The sequence below is a fragment of the Conger conger genome, chromosome 1 (assembly GCF_963514075.1).
Source record: "Conger conger chromosome 1, fConCon1.1, whole genome shotgun sequence".
NCBI classification, from domain to species: domain Eukaryota; kingdom Metazoa; phylum Chordata; class Actinopteri; order Anguilliformes; family Congridae; genus Conger; species Conger conger.
In genome coordinates this window covers 51,960,280-51,985,435 of record NC_083760.1, presented here as the reverse complement: position 1 = coordinate 51,985,435, position 25,156 = coordinate 51,960,280, and the positions used below count along the sequence as shown (strand labels likewise).

General features: G+C 40.2%; 1 protein-coding gene across 1 annotated transcript in view; it reads left to right on the top strand.

The window, feature by feature from the left end:
- Window positions 1-25,156, top strand: part of sntb1 (syntrophin, basic 1) — a 36,615-nt gene that overhangs the window by 1,297 nt on the left and 10,162 nt on the right. The window contains exons 2-3 of the mRNA XM_061259152.1: window positions 15,495-15,711; window positions 21,093-21,300. Of these exons, the coding sequence (XP_061115136.1) occupies window positions 15,495-15,711; window positions 21,093-21,300 (425 nt within the window). The remainder of the gene's footprint in view (window positions 1-15,494; window positions 15,712-21,092; window positions 21,301-25,156) is intronic.

The window sequence follows — 25,156 nt, the reverse complement described above, 5'->3', positions numbered from 1 at the left end:
GCATCGCACAGTGAAAGGGATAACCATTTTAGCCCACACTGCAGGCTGATGTATCAAACTGAAGCGCTTGACAGTTGGTTTTTTTTTTAACCCTTTGAAGGTTAGCTTTATTGGAATGATTTTCAAAATTTCAGTTAGCCTAACATATAGATGATTAAATCGGCTTTAGAATGTTTAGTTAAGAAGATTTGTCGCTTCTATATTGTAAACTTGGATAAGCTTAATAATTTAACTAATTCAGCCTATGATGAGGTTGATCACGCTGTTCATGTTCTTATGTCAGATTCATAAACGTTTTAAATGTTCCCTGCTGGGGAAAAAAACAACTGAAGCTCTGGTTTGAAACCGCTGATAGCTAGTTGACCAGTTCAGCCAGTTCCATACTCAACATGGTTTGACCAGCTCAAGCTATGTGTTGAAACAGCTGGTAGCTGGTATTTCAAGCTGGTTATAGCTGGATTTTACACCAGAGTTGTCTTTGTCAACATTGTGTTGTATCAGTTTAGGTTAAACATCATCATTACTGGACTTCAGCTTATGAAAACCGTCTTTCTGCAACAAGTGTACAGAATTTGTCTGCATTTCTGTGTTTTTTCCACAACTAAAAATAGTCGATCTGAGTCTGGCCTGTCATGACGTGAAAATGTCACCGGACCGTGTGATGTAATAAACACGTAGGCTACAGTGTAGGTCGTCAACATTATTGCCACCCAAACATTTTTCACCATTTAACATAAAATAAACCTCACTTGAGAATTTAGTTTTCAAACCTTCATTGGCTTGTTTTCAAAATATATACAAAGGAAAAACTATTTTGAAACGTTCACTCTCTGAGCACTTTATTAGGTATTTATTAGACTATTTTTTTTTACTTCTTGGTCTTCTGCTGCTGTAGCCTATCCACTTAGAGTTTTGACATGTTCAGAGATCCTTTTCTGCATACCTCTGTTGTATTGTGTGGTTATTTGCATTACTGTCACCTTCCTGTCAGCTTTGACCAGTCTGGCCCTTCTCTTCTGACCTCTCTCATTAATGCATTTTTGCCCGAAGAACTGCTGCTCACTTGATGCATTTAGTTGCTGCCACATGATTGGCTGATTAAATATTTGCATTAACAAGCTGATGTACAGGTCTACCTAATAAAGTGCTCACTGTGTGTATATTTAGCATTTTTGCTAAATGGTCCAGACAAAATTATTGGCACCCAAGAGCTAATACTGGGTTGCACAGCCTTTGGAGAGGATAATTGCCTCCAAACACTTCTTGTGCCCATCAATGGGCTTGCTGCCATTTTTACTTAAAATCTCACTCACTCTTCAACTGCAGCTCTAATTCTTCAATGTTATAAGGGTGCCTTCAACCAATTGCTGTTTTCAGATCACCCCATAGGTTATCTAATGGATTAATATCTGGACTCTATCCTGACCAATCCAGAACAGTCCAGCCCTTCTTCTTGAAGCATGCCGAGGTACTTCTTGAAGTATGTTTCGGGTCATTGTCCTGCTGGATCACCCATGACCTTTGACAAAGACCCAGTTTTCTAACACTGTCAGGTTCTACTGGTATTTTCCTATGTCTTTCCTTTAGCATCGGAGAATCCTGTGCTTCCAAATGTATTAGCCTTTTTGATTCAGTACACGAGAGAGATGCAAGGTGAAACCATTGTTCCAGCACTCTCCAGATCAACCTTAACCTTTTTGGGAATTCTTCTTGGTTTTCGACCATTCAAATCAACAGTCGACAGTTTTTCTCTTTCAACCACTTCTTGGCAGCGTGTTCACTGTCCCATGGGCTACATACCTCTTCATAACATTACAGAGTGGTGAAACTTGAATGTTATGGTCTTGTGAAATGGTCGGTGCAATTTTTTAATGCATATTGATAGTCATATTTCTGATGTCCGGTGCCTTTTAAACTTGATATTGATTTGGTAATTAGTGGTGGCACTCAAGAGGTGATTTGAGGTACACAGGAAATGGCAATCAACCATTTTTTTGAGCCATTTTTCATTTTATAGTAGGTCTCAAAGTGTTTTTTTTTATTTATTATTCATTATTATAATTCTTTTCCCTTTCCCCCTTTCTGTACAGTTTAAAATGAAGACAAATACTTTTTTCAAGTGTAACAAAATATTGAATAAATGCATGGGTGCCAATAATTTTGGCCATGTATGCAGTATGTGAAAAAAGCCACAGAGCTCCTTAAGTGAGAAAGTCTTATGATCACGGGCGCTTTGAACTTGCATGGAAATTCAACCTTGACCTCCTGAATAGATTGACCCGCATTGCGCTCTTTGAAAGAAAATCGGCGGTATGTCATTAGCGCAGTGTAAATCCCCTTTGGGCTGCGAGCCAGCTGACCCACACAATACCCCCTCCAGTTTGAAGGACTAATAAGGAAGGGAGTTTAATTAAGAATAGTGCCTGTGATCCAGAGTATCCAGTTTCACCAGTGGAGGGCTCTGTTAGCTTCTGCCACACAATTAAAATTTTCTACATTGATAGAGTGTTTTTATTTGGTTATTTATTAACTTTGATTAGTCAGTAACGCAACAAACATGTTTTGTAGACCTCTGAATTACTGTTATTTTCAAGGTTTGGTAGAGTAGTACCATGTGCATGCTATTGTTGCCATGAAGGGAGCTAAATAATCACTACGCTTACTTGTGTTATTATTAAGTAGTTATTATCACTATTTAATAGTGAGCAAATATCATCTGGGGCAGAGGTCCGAAAAGCGCTGTGTGGGTGAAGATTTTTGTTCTAACCCGACACACAATTATACTCATCAAAGTCTTGATTGAAGAGTAAGATTAGGTAAATAGTCAAATCAGATGTTCTGGGTTAAAACAGCAATCTGCACCCACGCCTACTCTTTATGGATAAAATTGGACACCCCTGATCTACAATGCTCACAAGTCCTTAAAAGTGGCAACCAAGGATATCACACAGGGGTTTAGTCTTCTGTCAGTCAACAAGTTTTGTCACTGTAGTGCCAGTCCTGTTTCTTCAAATAAAAACAGAAGTATTTTGAAATCATGTTAGCGGTCATCTTTCCTCACTGGTGATGAAACAGGCCAGCTAAATCCTAAACTGAATCCTGACCGTGTCAGTGGCAATTGTTGCAGGGAGTCCATAGAGGTGAAGAATTACACACCGGGAAAATAGAGTATAGTATATGCTTAAGATAAATATTTGGCAGATTATAAATTATGTGCCAAATATAGATTTATAATCTGCCAAATAAAAATGTATTGTACGAGTCACAGGGTAATCATTTGCAATAAGTTTATTAATGTGCCCTCTATGGTCTGGGCAGCCTGTATTGTAGTGGCTAAGGTATATGACTGAGACCCTAAGGTTGGCGGTTCAAGCCCCTGTGAAGCCACGATAAGATCTGCACAACTGACCCTTGATGAAGCTCCACACTGTTCCCCAGGTGCCACGCAGTGGCTGCCCACTGCTCCTAAGCACGTAAGTAGGATGGGTCAAATACAAATTACCCCATGGGGTTCAGTGAAGTATATTTAATCCTGACAGTGCCCAGCAGGATGTGCCGTCACTGACTGATGCCCGGGGGAGGAACAGTTTATTCCAGAAGGTTCTCCCTGGATCTCTGCAGTTTTCCACCCCAACTCAGGACCATTACCTTCACTTCAGAAATCCTCATACAACTAGTCGTGAACTGATTAGATGAACTGAGCCAATCATGTTGCTGTCAATTAATACATGGACCCCCCTTCATTTTCCTAATTATTGTCTGAAATAAATATTTTTACTATAACATTTTTATTCTTTTTTTTTTTTTTTTTTTTCTGTGACACATGACCCCAACCTCTAGAATCCAGGCCTTTGAGAATTCCTATCAGTTTGTAATACTAGAAGATATAAGGCTATATTTAGGGGTAGCAAAAACATCCTGTGTTTCTGCCTTGAAATCCTTTTGCCGTTTACCACATAGCTTAATCCAAGTAGCATCACCCGTTCTACCTTTATGACAGACATTGAACTATTAATTTAGGAAACAGAGTCAGGGGATAGAATGGTCTATGATAGATTGGAGGTAGGTCTGCATTATCTACAGTTTCTATAAGATGTAGCCTACTGTATGAACTTCTCACACAACAAATGTGGGTAGGTTTAGGCTATTTGTTTCTTTTTTGTAGTAGCTAATATCTCCAATTAATAATGTGACACCACTATGCAAAATACCTCTTGTGGTATCACATTTTCTGTATTGTTCAAGAGGCAATGCTTCATAGTTATTGATTGATGAAAAGGCAAACATGTAACAGGGCCTTGGAATGGTTTAAAACAGAGAAGCTTACTTCTCAAGTAAGTTTTTAGTAAGAAACATCTGACATTTTACTTAACAGTCCACAATCCCCAAAGGATCGGATGTGTTTGCTTACTGGTAGCCAATGGATTGCAGCACAGCTTCCTGTCTGAGTCTCTCTTCAAATTCTGTTAAACTAGAGGGAACATCACTGACCATAGCACTGTGAACAATGAAGGCTTATGACGCCCTCTAAAGTATCTCATTGTTCACTGAGTTACACCTGTTTTTAAACCAACTGAAGATTTTCACTGGGTTGGTTGCATTCCGTTTTATTTAATGGCATTTTCTTTAACTTTCCCACTGCCATTACACACAACGCTTTCCCTTCAGCGCCGTAATCATTGTGCTTGGTGTGATTTGCATTGTGATGATCAGTGATTTCCAGCCTACTAGGATAAGAATCTCTCAGCAGACTCACAAATAAACTGGAGGCCCTGCCACAAAATAATTCACACTACAGTGCTTTCGGGTGGAATCTCAACAATCACAGCTTCTGGAAAATAATTGTTGCTGGTCCTGACCACTCTTCCAGGTCAAATGTCCGGCTACTGAAGCAAGTGACATAGTTCTCAGTGCCACCGTTTAATTTTGGGGTTGAACTGTAATGGCTTGCCAAGAGTTAGCTTCATTCCTTGTACTGGCCATTGCCCAATATTCAAGACAGAAACCACATCCGTCTGCTAATGAATAACTGTTTGTCAGGGTGGGTGATGATGTCATGATTGTGCTAGGGCTGGTTTTGATTCTGTCTAATCAATAGTGAATCATTAACATTGTACAGTGAAATTATTTTAACATCTGCACCTGGGGATGTTTGGTGGTAGTCCTTTGCAGTTGTTTTTGTTCTTTTAGTCAACGGCAAATTTGCATAGGATTGCACAGTATTTCAACCTTGAAAGAATTAGCTGGTGTAGGCTGTTCTGTATCAGGAGGCTATGTTTGTCCTGTCGTTATCCAGAGCCAAATTGTACACAAGCAACCATTGAATCCCTTCTGGAGTTGGGCCTTATTACAAAAGTGGATCGGCCCCTACTATCATTGCTTTTAAGGATGTGCTCGTCTGCCAGATTTTGGGCACAGGAAATCTCAATACCTGCAGTGTTGTAATGCCTCTCCTGTGTTCATGTGGAAAGAAGCAGCCCCTGTAATTAAGCTGTGTAAAAGGAGGTATTTGTTTCTCCGCAGTCTTCCACATCCAGAAATGACAGATCTCAGATGAAGCATTCTCTACTCAGGGCCCTAATGAGTGCTTTATCTCCACAAACAAAGACTCCCTTTCTTCATGCACAACACAGGCTGTAACAGCCATTACTGGTCAAGGACACAGTGTAACAAAAGCTGTTTATGATTACATTTAATGATTAGGGTAGCTACTGTGTGTTTTCAAGAAGTGCATATAACAGTGTGTGTGATAATATAATTCACTCCTCAGAAATTACCAGTACTGCTCATTATTTGCATTTGCAAAAAATAGCCTACATAATCTAAAGTGATCCAGTAGGCTTATAAATTCTAAAGTATTTGGTATTTCACATTTTCTCAACAGGGTACTATATGCATGATGAAATGTTTTTGAATAGTTATTAAATGTCAGCTGAAAACACAATTTGCCAGGGATATTTATAAAATGGACATTAATTGCCATCAAAAAAGGTAAGAAGAAGGGGATACAGGATGTTTGGCTGCCTTCATTAGAAATCCATTACCTGTGCTTTCAGAACAAAGCCTTTGTCCAAATATGGACTCTGTGGAGCTTCAGGGTGCTCATATTACACAGGAACCACATGGCACGAAACCGTGAGAATGGAATAGACTCAGCAGAACTGATCTCACAACATTACAAGTTTTTGGGCTTTGAACAAATAAGGACAGAAAGATCCATCAACAGTGTAGCCAGAGAGAGGATGTTTGCACACAGTGCTAACCTGAAAATGATGGCTTCCATCCCCCCATTCAACTCCTCCCCCCTTCAGCCAAATGGAAAATTCTTCTGTATAAACAATGTTGAAAACACCCACACCCCTATGTCCTTCTATAGTTCTGTTACAGACACATTAGCAATAATTGCACCACTGTTATAGAGATGACCTGTATATTACCTTTTTTCTTACAATTGTACTGTTGATATGCATCTGGATTCTGGTTTGTACTGATGTTTGTTTCTCATTTCGTGTTCCATAGTTATGCCGCTTAACTTAAGTCTACTTAGCAATTTTGGTCAGTGAGACCAGTTTTTGTGTTTGGGTCAGCCTGTAGCCTAGTGGCTAAGGTGCTCAACTGGGAGAAGGAAGGTTGGTGGTTCAAACCCCAGTGTAGCCACAATAAGATCAGTGCAGATCTTGAGCAAGGCCCTTAACCCCACATTGGTCGAGGGGGGATTTGCTCCCTGCTTAGTCTAATCAACTGTAAGTGGCTTTGAATGAAAGTGTCAACTAAATAGCTGTAATTTTAATGACATACCAGGGATACTGAAGTAATAGTAGGCCTAGTAGTTGGTTTTATTTTCTACCCGATAGTTAATTGATTGATTAATGCTATTGATTGGCCAGAGATTTAACTCACCTGGTGAAGGTGAAGAATGAAAACCAGCTTTGTTTATTTATCAGGGACAATGCACATTAATAAACATTTTCATTTAGTCCCTAACCTGCATGTCATTGGACTGTGGGAGGAAACCGGAATACCCGGACGAAACCTATGCAGACACGGGGAGAACATGCAAACTCCACACAGAAAGGCCCGGGTGGGGCTCGAACCCAGGACATTCTTGTTGTGAGGCAATAGTGCTACCCCCCCCATTTGTGGAAAATGCATACTCCTTCACTACTACTCTCCTCCACTCCGTGCCCCGGAAACCGATCTTTGTGGACTCCTCCACTTTCCGTTATGAAACTAACAAAACGACTTCAACTCCGGCTTTTTCCACTCCCCCGGCGGAGCGTACAATGATGTGCGTTTCAGCGGAAGCAGACTTCATCATGCTCATGCCCACATACTATGAAAACCCAACCCATAAAATGTGGCACTATCCAGATCCAGAAAGCGGGAACTTTAATTCCCCCAATTATGCAAAATCTTTAGCCAAATTTGTGTGTGGTTATTAGCCATCATGCATGGCACCCTACCCTGATTGCGAAATTTAAGTGGCTCATAGGCTATCCTACAAACTAAGGAAATGTGTTTGTATAAATTTTTACTTTGATCCAATGTTGCTGGTTGCATATTATTTAGTGTCTCCAGGCAAACTGCAATGTAAGATTCATGTTTTTACAGGTCATCCTACTATGCAACTTGTGCTTGAAACTTCCAAGCTATTTTGTAGCTTTAAATTGGCTTGTCATGTGTCTGTAATTGGCTATGGGAATATTTGTGGGCTCAGCAAAAAATAACGTTTATAATAGGGCTATTTCATCAACACAGGACGTCGACTTTGATGGCGAAGCCAATAAGCTTGTCCTGGTTTTCGTCAGTCCTCCTCGTTCACTCCTTTGCTCCACTCGTTTACTCCTCTGCCTTGCTTCACATACTTCCACTGGACTGGAGGAGTGGTAGTGTGGGAGTGGAGTGAAGGAGGACGTAGTGAAAAATAATAGGACACACCCCTGGCCTCATGGGCTGATTTGAGTATCCCTGACATATGCCATGAGTAAAATTAAAATTGAGGTAGAGTAAGCGTAATAGGAAAAATAAGCACATTGTCCATGTCGGAATGGGAAAAACTGGAAGATGAACCACTGACCTCTCGCAAAAGGCAATTAATATGGCATTGGGGCGACATTGGCTCAGGACACTGAGCAAGACACCTAACCCCCAATTGCTCCTGACGAGCTGGTTGGTGCCTTGCATTCAATTGCTGTCGGTGTGTGAGTGCGTGTGTGAATGGGTGAACGAGAAGCATTAATTGTACAGCGCTTTGGATAAAGGTGCTATATATATATATATATATATATATATATATATATGCAGCCCATTTACGATTTGCCATGAGCACATGGCAAAATGTGGGAAAGATAAGTTATTGTTTGAGTCATTAGCTGCAATTGAACTAATCCTAAGTGTAATGTTTCTCCATGGGAAGGCATAGCATCGCCAGAGAAACATGCATACACACACAAATACAAATTGGAGGAATTGTGCAATGACGACTAATATGGACAATGTAGACACAGAATTATTCATCAAAGTGTCTAGCGGCATCACTGGACCTTGGGAATGAATTTTGACCAAGCAAGCAGACCTAAACAAAGAACAATGTTTATGAAGAGAAGATAAATCCAGCATGTTTGAATGCTGTGCATATGAATGTATGGAAGTAGTGCCAATGATAAATGCTATATGATAGCATGCTCGTTAAGTTTTTAAATCTCAAATTTCATGTTCATCATATAGCTGCAGATGCAGACCCAAGGATCTAATTAGTATCTGCTAACAAGGCAAACGGGGACGTGCCAGTAACAAGATGGCTATACCCTCAAACCAATGATAATGTACAATTAATTGGGTCTTTGGGGTGCGTAAGGTTGAGAAGCCCTCAGCTATAAAGAGCTCCCCACTGTATGTGGCCTTTAGCAATTCTGCATTTTTTCCTTTAAGAAGATTTTATCCTCCACATTCCACTCTTTTTTTCTGTTTTCATCTTCTCAATGTTGTTGTTCAGTTTTCAGTCTTCAATTACCACTGCACATCACCCATCTGCACAGCTCGCTAAAGAAAGCTTTAGTCCTGCATCGCTACATTTTGGGCAGTTGGCAAGCAACCAGAACGGGCAATCCAGAGCAACTTACTAAGATAACATTCTGTTTACACATAATCAGGTTATTTACTGAAGCAATTCAAGTTAATTACCCCGACAGTGACTTGGAATTGAACCTACGACTATGAATTGGAGTTGTAATCCCAGATCCCAGAACTATCCATCTTCACTCATTTACACGCACAGCTTTGTCAAGGAAGCCTAAGTTACAAAAAGAATAACAGCTCCCTTAGAGTTGTGCAAGACCTCTTGTGTTCGCTTTACAAGGGTTTGGAGATCCCTGCATCAACAACATAAAAAAAATGTAAGAGGCCAATTGCAACCAGTGTGGGGCCCACTGCATGACAATAGAGTACCACTGAATGCATTACTGGAATGAGGGATGAGCTCAGAACAAGTGGGGTGATATAAGGGACTCTGTGCATTGCATCCACTGGTGGAAAGGAAAGTAAGAGTATGAGCAAGATGGAGTGAGAGAAAAGAGAGACAAAGAAAATGAAAAGAAAGGAAATCACTGGCAACCTTTCCCTTCTTTTGGGCTGCCTCATCCAACTCTCCCCTCCACTCTGCTTACATTGAATGTCAGATTATTCTGTCTTTTTTTTTTTTTTAAATACTGGAGAGAGATAACTCATTACATAACAGGTATTTTGAAGACGCCCTTATCCTTGCACAACTTTTTGCAACACATCGCCCTGCCCACCCCTGCCTGCTGGAATGAGCTCATTTGTGAAGCATTCTGCTTATGGGCAAAGCAAACGGCAGTGCAGGCTCAGCACGGGCATGTTGAACTCGCAGGGCACTGGTAATGCAGTTTCGGAGTCATCCTCAGTGCTGGAGACACTGGGCTGCCTTTTGAAGATATTTATTCTTTTCAGTTGTGGAGTAGGTTTCCATTCACTATTATTTGTCATATGTAATTTGGTTTAGCTACACCTACATTTGATTTAGTTAACAGTTGTAAATGTAACCCACCTATTATGTTTGGGGTCAATTCAGTGTTTGACATCTCTTAAAAAACAGTTAACCTTTTTTTTCATGATACTGTATGATTTTTAAAATGTTCTATTTTGGTGGGATTAAATAGTAAACATGCAATCAAAATAATGCATGTTTTCAGAAGTCCTGTACCAACTTTGCATGTGTTGTATGGGCTTATTTTATACATTTTCGAATAATATTGCATTTATTTAAATTGTAAAATCTGAAACATAAAAGCGGTCATAAACTCATAACGTAATAGGAGGGTTAAACCAGGTGAGGCTGTTTGGTTATTGGGACATCTCAAAGTTAATCCTTTTTCCCCTGCCTTGCCAAACAAAGAGTCAAAGCTTTGGCATTTCATCTAAATAAACATCCCTTTTGTCGACTGAACTGGAATTATGGTACTCCTGGCCTGCCATCTTCTCACATTCTGATGCTGTGCAATGTTTTTGCACTAATTTGGCAACAGGGATATGATACCATGAAAGATTTCTGAAATGTTAATGTGGCACCATTCTGTGCACTACTTCAGTACTGAACCAACAGACATGGTTTCTGTTGATTCTTCAGGGGATATTTGACTTTTTGTAAAATGCATGGTTATTGATCATTTTTCCTCTAATGTGAAGCAGAGCAGCCTGGTAGTTTTTAGTTCCGGTGCGGTTTACCCATAAAATACTGTATGGCTGTATTGTGGCAACATAAATCAAGGGCACACTTACTAGATACCATCTGCAAACAAATGGATCCCTTTCTATTTTTATAGCCCTGATTTCTTTTTCATTTGAGCCTAAGCCCGATGTGTTGAATGTGCACCATAAATAATCTGAATAATGTGTTCTTTTTACCTGACAATACCAGCATTTACCAATTTCAGGACATTCTAACTGAATACTGAATTTATTCAAAATTTAGTAGTGTTAAAAAGAGATGGTGGGTATATATTTCCAACTCATATCCAGAACTATAGCTAGAGTGCATTATTTCTGTATCCATGTATGCCAATATAAACCTCAGATTCACACATGTTAAACTAGGCTTATATGTAATATATCACTTTTATAAAATAAATAAATAAAAGTATAAACAGCAACTTTGTGGGGCGTCAAACATTGAAGGGTCTAAGTGCAATAGGCTGGACAGAGAAATGTAAAACTAATGGTGATGGTGTTTAAGCAACGATAAGATCAACTGAAAAGCCTATGAGAATAACGTATCGACCTTGAATGAGAGGGATGACTTCCACTGCAGAAATGGTGTGAGGTATTTTACACAGCCTGTCCCTGAAAATGACAAGCATGGGTTCACTGCCAAATACACACTGTTCCAGCCCTTATGCTTTTGACTCAAAGTGTAGACCAGCTCTGCTGAGCGTAAAGGAGGCACCAGGGAGAATGTACCAGAGAAAACACCACCGGTTTCTGTCATATTAAATGAAGAATACCTTGTCATCTCACTGCATGCTCCATAAAAACTCTCTGGCTTCATAACCAATTTTCTGTTTGATATAGTCTGCTCAATTTAAGGTCACCGTGGAATTCTGAGCCCTGGTATTTGCTGTTCTTGTTCCATTTTTAGGTTGTTTGAAGACAAAATCAAATGTTTTGCCTTCTCTCCTGTTTTTTTCTATAATCATCACTCTCTAGTGTGGCTTGTTACCACAGTCAGTGTTGGCCAGCCCATCTAAGGCCAGAAGAAATTAATGTTCTTTGCCAAACCTATTCCAAAGCTGGTCAAAAGCAGAAGCCTCTCTGCACCTGTGTCCATTTGCCATGTGCTTAGTGCCTGGTTTCTACACTTGTTTTCTTTTGTTTTTTGATATGACTGGATCCAAATTTTCAGTTCACAGGAGTGCCACTATTGTTCAGTGTGAAACCAGGCTCTAACTGTAGCAACTTAAGAGTTAGGTAACTTTATGAACACTGTCGGAGACCTCAGTGCAGCTGTGGTTAGTGTCCTTTCTCTTGTACTTTATATCCTTCAGCAGTTCAGCTATGTGATCCCTTGTGCCTGGCCTATCCTGTGTCCTTGTGGAAGTCAACACCCTGAAATGAAAAATACGTTTAATTTCTTAACTTTCTGTCAAGAACGAATTCGTCAAAATTGAATCCATAAATAATTTATCCGTGTTTTATGTCTTTTTATTGTTATTTAATTGTTGTTTGTTTGTTTGTCATTCTCTCATTGAAGAGTTATGGATTCACTTCCTGAAAACAAATTCTTGCCTTGTTATGTAAACATGACCATAATCTCTCCCAAGAGATGCATTTTTAAGAAAAATAGAACATTTTAGGTCAAGGACTAAATAATACAGTATGTGCTTTTATCAGCTTGTCTTATCCCAAAGAAAGAAGGTGCCCCACTGTGAAAGAGAGAGGGTTACAGTACACTGATATTGTCAGCATATTACTGTATGTTATCTAGTGTCCAACAGAGTTCACAGTGTAATGCAAAAGAAGGCAACCTCAAGATACAGTACAATTGTGATTTTTAAAATGCCAATTGCAGACCCAAAGCTTCATAGTTTATTATGTAGCTTGAAGTTTGACAGGAACACTATGGCACTGAAAATTTTTTCTGTTCTGATAAAGACATCCAAAACTATACAGCAGGGATTTAAGTGACCCCACGCTAGGGAACCATGACTTATTAGATGTCTAACTTTGGGTCATCCAACTTGAGTCACTGTTGCTCTGTATGCAGAAGATCTAAATGGATTCAAATGGAGACACTGTAATGTAAAATATGCTCTTCAGGTTCACTAATCGTAATCTTATATGTATGCATACATCAGATTCTGTGGAATATTTATATCCACTGTCCTCCTATCCTTATGGTGTAAATAACAGTGGATGTGTGCTGCAACTGCTTTGAACAGGTGCCTGTGACTAATCATAATTATTAGTTTAATTACTGTGTGTGTTGATGACTTTCAACACTGTGCTGGAAAAGGCCTTTTTAATAAAGGCAGGCTTTCAGAACTATATTCAAATAATCCAGGGAAGTATTTTTTTGGTCCACTTAAAAAAGGTCAATCAACTGTAAAGATAATGTGTCCTGATCTGCCCAAATCCTGTTTGAGAATGGTCATGTTGGCTGTAACCGGCTGTTATATTTACTATCAAAGCTTCCGTAATGTGCACAATCTTTACACCCTTTCTTTTTAAATGCTTTTCCCTTTTTCTCTGAACTTGAAAAGTCAGACCATTCTCTCTGAGACATGTGATGGCATTTTTGGTAGTTTCTCTTGGCTATGTAAGCTGTTTATTGTTCCTACATGAGTTCATATCATTATATTGAGTTGTGCTGTCTAAAACAATTTTAGATATAATCCTTATCTTTGTTGTACTTTTAGCACTTGAAATTGTACTTCCCTCTGGGGTCTTTCAGCGCACTTGTTCCTGGTTATGGGTATGCACTTTGCATTTTGTTGTATGTCACTCTGGATAAGAGCGTCTGCTAAATGCCAATAATGTAATGTGATGTAATGTTGCTGTTTGCAGTCCACAAGTTGGGCTCACACAGATATGAGCAGGAGGATTACACTTACTTCATGTGCAGCTTGAGCTCGTAGACTAGGTGTCTGACTGACCAGTGGGGGTTTGTTTGTGAGAAAGAGACATGCTCATTCTTGCTGATTCCCTCCCTGCCTGAGCTACTACTGTGCTATAGCCAATGTGGGCATGTGTCTCACACAAGCTCCTTATTGAAGATACATTGTATAGAACTAAGGAAAAACCTATATCCGCCTGTGGGGGAAGCTTGTTCCAGATTTCTACAGAAACTGGTAGTTAATGGTGTTTGCGCACAATACACATAAACATGTAATCCAAGCCTTTTTAAGGACATCTGCTTCATGTGTTGAGCAGCGATACATTTGTATGGATGGGGGCAAATCTACCCTTCCCTGGAACTGCATTCATTGAACATGATACCCTGTTATGGCAGTAACTGTCAACAGATGAGCATATGGTGAAAGTCTGGGTGAGTCAGATCACACGTTCTGTATACTAACCAGGTCCTACATCCTCTTCTGTCCCCTTACTGGTAACCAGGGTTCCCAGTGCTGTCCGTGATATTGATACCATACACGTTGCCAACTTACATTCTATTTAACAGTAAAACTTGTCCATTATATTGTTAGGGTTAAGGGAAAATGAGACGTGCCCATTTGAGGGGCAGATACTGACAGCATACCGCCCCCTTTTATTCATGAAGTGGTAGATCTGTTTGTGCTGCGGTTCGATTCTAGTACTCATTCTGTTTGCTATGGATGAGCTGAAGCGCATGTTGCTGATTCAATTGACAAAACTACATAGAAAGAACAAGTTTGAACTGTTGCGGAGTAATTCATAGTTCGGTAGTATATCATCTACCTGAATTGAGCAGTTAGTGCTTTGTCTCTTTCTGTGTGGCCATTCAGTACACATGAAGGCCGATCCTTTGTTTATGCCCTCAGGGACTAATGCAAGCCTCTGCAGCTGTGAAACTTGTCAATTTCATAGTAACCTCTCCAACAGGTGCAATTGAAGCCAACAATACACTAGTATGTTTGTAGAGCACAACACGGTTGAAGAGTGATAGTAATCAGATTCAACTTATCAGTCTTTTTTTCTGATTGTAGAATATTATTTCTGCTGTTATGTGCCTTATGAAAGTAAAAAGTCCATTGCAGTGACCGTAGCATTTGTAAAATGTCATCCGATCCCCATGTAACAGATTTGAGAGTACAGAAAAATGTACAAGATTGGATGATTACATATTTAGGTATGTGTCACAATGCTTTTGCATAATTTTTTATATCAATGTTTCATCTTAAACCAACGTAAACGTATATGCTGTGTAATGGACAACAAAACATTTCTTTGTCAACTAAAGGAGATACATTTTTGCATTTTCACCTAGATTTTCCCTAGCAAAACTGCTCAAGCTCCCCCTATAAAAAGATAAACTCTGATTCCAATGGAAATGGTAGGCTGTTTACTTGTTCCATCACATTGCTTTCTGCATCTACCTTAAAACCCAAGTCAACATGTAAATTCCTTGTCTGTGCTATTCCCTACTCAAATCTGTTACCAACAACAAACAACCACATCAAAACAACAAAATGTTCGTTATTTATTTAAATCTTTTCAAAAATAATCTTTCTGGTAAAACATGCTGTATTGGTACATTATTCACATTATTCAAGAAGTATGTCTATCCTTGCAGCCCAAATACATAGGCCGGATATGTTTGCTATAGGGTCTTTATGACCTGCTGGGAGCCATTTTAGCGAAGTTAAGTGAGGGAAAGTCCAAGCACACCAGCTTGTCAAAGTGGTGTTTGGAAGTGGAATCGGTTAAATCAACATACCAACTGCAAGTTCCTCAATGCATAAAATGGATACTGTCTAATTCTACCACTCTTCTCATTGCAGTGAAGTATATGCGGGAGGCAACCCCCTATGTGAAAAAGGGCAACCCTGTATCTGAAATCGAATGGGAGACGCCTCCCCCAGAGTCGCCACGCCTTGGTGCAACGCACTCTGATGTCCCCAGTACGCCCATCATATCCTTACAGGGGAACAGGAGATGCATCCCCCTGAAAATGTGCTACGTCACGAGAGGCATGACCACCCCTGACCCTGAAAACAGGTAACTATCTACCTCTTCTACCAACCTGGAGAATGCTTGGTCTTTCAGTATAAATGTTAGTCTGCAGAGTGGATTTTCTGGTTGACACTTCAATTGGAAAGGGTCTCACGCAGCTTTCGCAAAACCTTAATAAGCGTTATATAACGTGTCGTTAACGTTGCTATGACAATAGCCAACCACTGTGTCATAGTGTTTGTTAATAAATTGATCAGGAACACAAATTGCTTGCTGTAAATTGGTCCCGATGCTTATGAGATAGGTATGACAAGGGATATGGCTGTTATTTACAGTTGATAAAGGCTTTATGAATGCTCATAAACTATCATAAACATACTATTCGTAAGGCCCACTCCAAAAGCTCCTGGCTGAGGCTGTTTTTCCTCTGTGCAAACTGAGTCGAGTTAGACTCCCCTCCTGACTCTGCTTAGGAGTTCCATGGGGATTTGCGTAAATGGTTATAGCGCCACCCAGGGTCGGATCAGTTACTGTGCCTGTGATCGGCCACGGCAGCTGCACTGCTCAGCTGATGGACTGCAGAGCCAGTTGAATCCGAACACATTTTCATAAGGGCAGACGTGCTGGTGCGTGCCCTTTTGAATTAATGTAGGCCACTGCAGCACAGGACAGGCTGATGTTACAATCCAGTGTTAGAAAATGGAAGAAGAAAATTGAGGTTTAAAAGCTCTGTAAAATAAGACTTCAAAGAGAGTGTGACTAAAACCTCTATGGTAAGATATTCTGTCATGAGGACCTCAGGGAATGAAGTGTCAGAGAAGGTGGTCTTACATGGTTTGACAAAGTCTTTCACAAGAGGGCATGTTATTCTTTTTAGACAGGGATGACAAATCATTGAGTGGGTGCTCCAAAGGTACGTTTTAAATATAGTCAGTGAGTGCTTTATTAGGTGGACCTGTACACCAGCTTGTTAATGCAAATATTGAATCAGCCAAATGTGTGGCAGCAACTAAATGCATAAAAGCATGCAGACATGGTCAAGAGGTTCAGCTATTTTTCAGACCAAAATACCGGAATTGGGAAAAATGTCATCTAAGTGACTTTTAACCGTGGAATGATTATTGGTGCCAGACAGGGTGGTTTGAGTTTTTGCTGATCTCCTGAAATTTTCATGTACAACAATGTATGCCGAGAACGGTGGGGAAAAACCAGTGAGCAGCAGTTCTGCGGACAAAAATGCACTGTTATTGAGTGAGGTCAGAAGAGAAGGGCCAGACTGGTCAAAGCTGACAGGAAGGTGACAGTAATGCATATAACCATAACAACAGTGGTATGCAGAAAAGCATCTCTGAACACATCAAACCTCTAAGTGGATAGGCTACAGCAGCAGAAGACCAATTGGTAAAAAAAAAGAAAAGTGTAATAAATACCTAATAAAGTGCTCACTGAGTATATGAGCCCATTTGTAAGTAAATTGATTGTACTTACTTCAGCTTTTCAGATTTTCTGAAAATCCAGCAAGAAGAAGGATGATCATCTAATAATTTTCTTTGTCATATTAGATTGATGCTCAGTTCCAAATCAAAGAAAATGATTCGTCTCATCTCCTTTTTCTTCATTTAAATGTTTGAAGCTTGAACCTCAAAATCTCAAAACAGAGCTACCTTTTCAGTCGGGGAACCTTTCTCACATAAAAGTTAATGAGGACATTTTCAAAGTCCAAGTTAACAATGACTTCAAAGTTGGCTCACGCTGAGAGACTGCTCAAAACCGAGCTTGGACAAAAACACTTCTCTGAGCCTCCTGAGGGACTCTTATTTCCCCATTACAGATTTCCTTATAAAAGAAAAAAACATTTAACCTTGTGGCTGCATTTCGTTAAATTGTTGGAGGAATATGGGTGTGGTAGTGCAAGATCCGTTTAGACCTGATGAGGATCCACTGGGATCAAAATGCTGTTTACAATAAAGGTGTGTAAGGAGCGTGTCAGTGTGCAGGCTTCTTTCTTTACATTTCACTGTTCAGCGCAGCACCTTAATAAACTGGATGTGTGTATGCTGCCGATCTTTAATATTAGGAGAAATACGTTCCCATCTCTGCAGTACTGTAGTTAAGAGAGCTAAAATGGAGAATGGCAGTTTGCGAGAGACTAACCAGACTGTGCAGAGGAAGTCCGTCACTAAAGAGTTATACCACAACTGGGCCATTAAATGAAGGCAAATCAGGTTTACACTGGCTTCAAGAGGCTTGTTACAACGTTTCATCTCACTGCTGTGTTCACAAAGTGTTTTCTTTTTATCATTTGCCGCTGATTCATTGGATTGTTCTAGAATAATTTCCCTCTGTTGATATCCTGGGAAACATGTCTGAAAAAACAGATTACTTGGCTATAGACGTGGAAGTGTATCATTTTCAGCTCTTGGACGTGGATTCATGGTCACTGTTTTATTGATAGTGCCTCAATAGTACATGTTGTAACTGTCATTTCTATGTGCCTGTGTAGTCACAGCCCTTACCAAATGAGTGATTTTGTTATTGTACCTTTTGTATTGACAGTGTCAAGCTAAGGTAATGGAGTAAAATCGTAGTATCGAGTTTAGTTTATCATCTTGGTGTATCCAGAACTCTCTGTATTCACTCCACTCACCACAACCTTTTACTTGTTGAATTTCTAGTGGGGGGCATAAACTTATTTTCATAAGAATAGAGCAAAGAGTAGAAGCAAAAAGGGATTCTATATCTTTTCACTTTCAATTTCAGTGTAGTATACTAATTACTATTGCCTCTGGGGGTCTGAGTCTTAGGGGATTTTTAGCAAAGTAAAAACATTTTTTTATGTCTTATGAATGCCATATTTTAACCCCTGATTAGTTTAAATTATATATGTATGATTTTATATTCATCATTGGTTATATTATAATATGTATTCATCATTGGTTATAATATAATACATGTAAGTAATCACTGCATTGCAGCTTGCAGTGGGTGTTTGATAAAGGTGTCAGATGTCCAGTTTTTTTTTAGTCGAGGGGGGGTCCTCAGGTTGGTCAGTATAGGAGGGAGGGGGGCAATTAAGTTTGTAAACCGCAGCAGGAAGCCACTGCACCCCTAGGTTCTGTGTTTAGCTTTCCAGGCAAGTGTTCAGTACATTTAGTTTCTCTGACCACAAATGAAACTTCACTCAACTTTTTTTTTTACTGCTCAGCAAACCCACCTGTCATATAACTGCATGAGCTCCCATTAATCAAGCGTGCAGCGCTCTGTTTAAGTGGGGTCGCAGGCACACCGAGAAGCCCTTCCTGTGGCTGGTTTTCACCATTAGAGAGAGAGAGAGAGAGAGAGAAACCATCCATCTTTAATGCCCCCGTCCTCAAACGGCCAGACAGTTGACATGCCTCCCATATTAACAGGTTAAAAAAGAATTCCTGTGAAATTCTGGCATGAGGTAAATTTCAGCTAAAAATAGAGTACCCCCCCCCCCCCCTCCCCTCCCCTTTCCGCCACCCCAAAATGGTCTGTTTAGTTTGCCTGACGTGCAGCTTGGTGCGAGTGGAAATTTAAACAGCTGTTTCTCAGATGAGACGGTCGCGCCAGGAGAGAGGACCGTTTCCTCTGATGGTTTTATTACAATTGTTCTTCATGTGTCGCTCTTCTGTCTCCTGTACTCTGTTTGTGTTATATTCTGCTAAGTACACAAATGCTGTAATATTTACTGATTCACATTTGGGTTAGGAAATCATTTGAGCAAACCATTTCAACGCAGTATTGGCCAGAGAAGAGTATTTTCCTGAAGCACCCTGCTTGAAATACAGGAAATGTTATGTTTATGGATGAACACAGTTTCATTGCTGGGTGTACTGTAGCCTGTAAAATTATTTTTTTTCACATACCAGATACTAAATTATTTCATTGTAAAATATGAAATAATTGAATTACGTTGTATATATACTGCCTTGCAGACATATGTTAGCAAAAAATATTTACCCTTGCATGGAACTTAGCATGTTCCTTTGAAGACACTTTTGGCAAAACGTCTTCTAATGTGCTTCCATTTTGCAGTAGTATTGTGTCCCTTTTCCCCATGGAGCGCCATTCAGGTCACTCACTCACTCACTCACTCACTCACTCACTCACTCACTCACTCACTCACTCACTCACTCACTCACTCTCTCTCTCTCTCTCTCTCTCACTCTCTCTCTCTCTCTCTCTCTCACTCACTCACTCACTCACTCACTCACTCACTCACTCACTCACTCACTCACTCACTCACTCACTCACTCACTCACTCACTCACTCACTCACTCACAGCTTACCATGCTTGTTCAAGTCATTCTTTTCCATGGAATGACTGGCAGACTTTCTCAATGGTTACATTGCAACAAAAGGTACTGTGAGGTTATGATGTCTGATCACACGCTCTCGTGTAGACTGCATGTCAAAGACTCAATGGCTTTTAATAACACATCTCCTTTCCTCTCCTCTCCTTTCATTCCAAGGACTCACTTTTTCTCAAACCAGTTGCAGCCCTTCAGCCCCATATGGTATCTGGCCTCAATTCTTTTAGCATAGTTTTATAACTCCAAGGAACACCTGGAATTGATATTCTGAATTGCTATATTTAAACCGGGATTACACCAAGCCAACGATTGGCTGACAACAGCGGGGGGGTGGGGGGGTGGGGTGTGTGCGTGTGTGTGTGTGTGTGTGTGTGTGTGTGTGTGTGGTCAGTCCTTGCAGAAGGCGTCTGGACTAGGGATGGGCAAGATAGCCATTGCGGTATAAGTTTTTTTTTTTTTTTTTGTAATCACAGTAACAACAATCTCCAGCACGCGATGATAGATTTCTTAATCATACCTGATGCAGTAGCACACCTCCAATTTTCTGAGCCAAAGTGGAGGAAAGAAAACGTCACTCTTATCTTTTCAATGTTGATATGATAGCAACAGATGTATGTATGTAACAGAGCCATGCTGTTTCCATGTGGTGGATATAAACATGACCACAAGGATAAAGAGTGAAAATGTAAGCAATGTGTTTTTCAAAACTAATAGGTAAGTTGACCAACATTGAATAGACAAACTATGTTTTTCTCCCCCGGAAGCATTTCACTGAAGATTGGAGATGTTTATCAAGTAAGATTAAAGACATAAAGAAGGAACAAAACCTACTGCCACCTGCCAGAGATAGTTTTATTGCGCTAAAAAAACATTTGATGGACCGCGATAGCTATATCACGCAGCCCTAGTCTGGACCCTTCGGTGGCCCTTCAAGCCAACCAACTTTACCTGTAATTAATGATTATGATTCATGGAGTCTGAAGAGCTGTTGTCTACATTTGGATATTTGCAGAACAGAGTGCTTTGAGCTCAGTTTCCTCACTCTTTTCAGCTCCTGTTGCAGATGACTCCGCTCTTTATATTTTTCAGACACTTTGAACTTCACTCTCCAGATGTGAAACACACTGTGGTCCTGAGGTGTGTAGACTCAACCAGCGCACAGTCCTGGTTTGGAGCTATGCAGGCCACCACAACAAACTCGATCGCCAAGGTGATGACAGAGGTGAAAGAACAAATCGGGAAAGCGGGGATCGCTGGTAGCCGGGACATTCACCACCTCGGATGGCTGGCGGAGAAGGTATGCAATTCGTGGCGCAAGATTTAAGATGGAGTTTGAAAATGTTTGCCTGTTTGACCTTTTGTTCTGAGACGTGCAGTAATCTGACATGTTTATGTGAAATATGTATAAAAGGGGAAAAAAGCAAAGCTCGCTCTGAGGAAGTTTTACTTAGGGCATTTTGAGGACATCCTGAGGAAATGTCTAATAATCTAAAATGATAAATTACAATAATAATTAATAAATTGATGATTGAGCTTGGGTCTAGATCACAAATATTTACTAATAAAGTTTATCTGAGCAATGCTCTTGGATATAGTTATTTTACTCTGCAAATAAACTGCCTGTTCTGTTTTCCATGCATAAATGAACAGCATTGTGCAACATTGCATAATGATGCACAATACACTGCTTGGGTTTCCAGGAGGTCAATGGAAACTCTACTGGAAAAGTTTTTAAGAACACTGCTTTTAGGCCAAAACATACAGTCAGGTCCATAAATATTGGGACATCGACACAATTCTCATCTTTTTGGCTCTATACACCACAACAATGGATTTGAATGAATGAAACGAACAAGATGTGATTTAACTGCAGACTTTCAGCTTTAATTTGAGGGTATTTACATCCAAATCAGGTGAACGGTGTAGGTGTTACAACAGTTTCTATATGTGCCTCCCACTTTTTAAGGGACCAAAAGTAATGGGACAAACTAACAATCATAAATCAAACTTTCACTTTTTAATACTTGGTTGCAAATCCTTTGCAGTCAATTACAGCCTGAAGTCTGGAACGCATAGACATCACCAGACACTGGGTTTCATCCCTGGTGATGCTCTGCCAGGCCTCTACTGCAACTGTCTTCAGTTCCTGCTTGTTCTTGGGGCATTTTCCCTTCAGTTTGGTCTTCAGCAAGTGAAATGCATGTTCAATCGGATTCAGGTCAGGTGATTGACTTGGCCATTGCATAACATTCCACTTCTTTGCCTTAAAAAACTCCTTGGTTGCTTTCACAGTATGCTTTGGGTCATTGTCCATCTGCACTGTGAAGCGCCATCCAATGAGTTCTGAAGCATTTGGCTGAATATGAGCAGATAATATTGCCCAAAACACTTCAGAATTCATCCGGCTGCTTTTGTCAGCAGTCACATCATCAATAAATACAAGGGAACCAGTTCCATTGGCAGCCATACATGCCCACTCCATGACACTACCACCACCATGCTTCACTGATGAGGTGGTATGTTTTGGATCATGAGCAGTTCCTTTCCTTCTCCATACTCTTCTCTTCCCATCATTCTGGTACAAGTTGATCTTTGTCTCATCTGTCCATAGGATGTTGTTCCAGAACTGTAAAGGCTTTTTTAGATGTTGTTTGGCAAACTCTAATCTGGTCTTCCTGTTTTTGAGGCTCACCAATGGTCTACATCTTGTGGTGAACCCTCTGTATTCACTCTGGTGAAGTCTTCTCTTGATTGTTGACTTTGACACATATACACCTACCTCCTGGAGAGTGTTCTTGATCTGGCCAACTGTTGTGAAGGGGTTTTTCTTCACCAGGGAAATAATTCTTCTGTCATCCACCACGGTTGTTTTCCGTGGTCTTCCGGGTCTTTTGGTGTTGCTGAACTGGTGCGTTCTTTCTTTTTTAGAATGTTCCAAACCGTTGATTTGGCCACACCAAATGTTTTTGCTATCTCTCCGATGGGTTTGTTTAGATTTTTCAGCCTAATGATGGCTTGCTTCACTGATAATGACAGCTCTTTGGATCTCATATTGAGAGTTGACAGCAACAGATTCCAAATGCAAATAGCACACTTGAAATGAACTCTAGACCTTTTATCTGCTCCTTGTAAATGAGATAATGAGGGAATAACACACACCTGGCCATGGAACAGCTGAGCAGCCAATTGTCCCATTACTTTTGGTCCCTTAAAAAGTGGGAGGCACATATAGAAACTGTTGTAATTCCTACACCGTTCACCTGATTTATAAATCTGTAAATACCCTCAAATTAAAGCTGAAAGTTAAAGCATATCTTGTTCGTTTCATTTCAAATCCATTGTGGTGGTGTATAGAGCCAAAAAGAGGAGAATTGTGTCGATGTCCAAATATTTATGGGCCTGACTGTACATGACAGTTCACGTTGTGAAATGTGATGCGTCACTCCTGTAATTGAAAATAAAGTGTCAGAAATTGTGAATAGTTGGCTTACTGAAAATTCTTGATTTTGATCAAGGGTTTGGTTATCCCTGGGCAGGGAACCCCAGAGTTACCATACGTGACCCTATCATAATTACTCGAAAGTCGCAATGGCTAGTTTCACATAAATCGATGTTATGTATTTTTGGTTGTTTTAACTTTGGCTTTGGTTTTGTAGAACAATATCTTGCCTTTCATAATCTGTATGTCTTATTGCCAAACTCACGGTAAAAATATAATGTTTGAGCTTTTGAATGCAATATGTCAAAGAGAAATAACACCAGAGTTGTGAATTGTTTGGAGACTAGCCAGTTTGTCACTGTTCGCCAGTCACAAACAACCACAACACCTGCGTTCGTACATGTATTTGCTTTCATGGTCTGTACGTCTTAATATCAAGAGTAAATGTTCAGGGTATTTAAGGCATTATACATAAGATGACAAATTATACCCCCAGAATTTTGTTAGCCCAGTGTCGGTAGACAACAAAACTTTGAAGCCGTTTTTCTCAAAAACATGATTTGGTGGCACCCAAAATTCACCGGGGTACAACTCCCTTGATGTCTGGAGTAGAGAGATAACTTTGACATAATTAGAAAGTCGAAACTCAAAATACGATTTGAGGACAATGTGACTGATTTTGATAGAACACATTCTGCTTCCACTTCCCCCATTAGTCGAATGTTTCTGGAGGAACAGCAATAGATTTTGTGCTGTTGAGGGTATGTTTACAGCTCACTTGCATCATTAGTCCTCTCGTTAAGATTTTTTACATTGGCATGAAAATTTAAGGGGGAAAAATTCAATGCAAATATGCAAGCCTCTACAAATGTATCCTGGATTATTTTATTGTCATCCACTGCTACCACAGCAGTTGATCCGGGGTGAATTTTCTCAACATTACTGCAGCAGGTTTCCCGCCTCGTCCCTCACATTTGCTTTTCATCGCTCTCTCAATAGCAGGGGTTCGGCACAGACGACTATTAGGAGACTTCCCTGTACGTATGGCCATTCCTGGAGCTGCCCCTTTATAGGATACAATGAAGCCCTCACTGAACTGAACATCTCTCATTATCCCTCCCCCCAAAAAAGAGAGAAAAAAAAACCTGTTCATGTTCAGTCATCTTGATGAATAATTATAAAGAGGAAATCCTCCCCAAGCCTCCAGTCAGTAGAGTAGCCGGCACAGCACAATGTAAAGGGCTTTTCAACAAGGGCTTGTTTGTGGTCAGGCTTATTCTGCTCCTCTGACATACTCAGGAGAGCTGTGTGTTTCTGTTTAGCTCTTTGATGGCAAACAGAGCCTCTTGAGCCCTGAGCTTGCGCACTTTGCTCCAGACAAGGAGATGAAGTGCAGGAGTTTTTTATTTTATTTGCATCCATACTGCTGAGCTGCTTTATAAAACAAAATTGTGATTTCTGATCCTGGGAAAGGCTGCAGTCACAGAGTCACAGGGTCTGGAGTAGTCACTGGTGGGGTTTCCATCCAGCTGTTTTTATGCGGATGTAAACCTCAGTGGAAATGCCTGAAATGTGAAAAAACTATGAAAGGTCTTAAGTTTTTACACTTGGTCGAGGTGGAAAAGTTGGTGTGTCGATAAAGAGATGATGCAATAAAGGGTGATGATGGCTGGGACCTAAGTCACATGCTGCTGCTCCAGAAAATCTAAAGTAT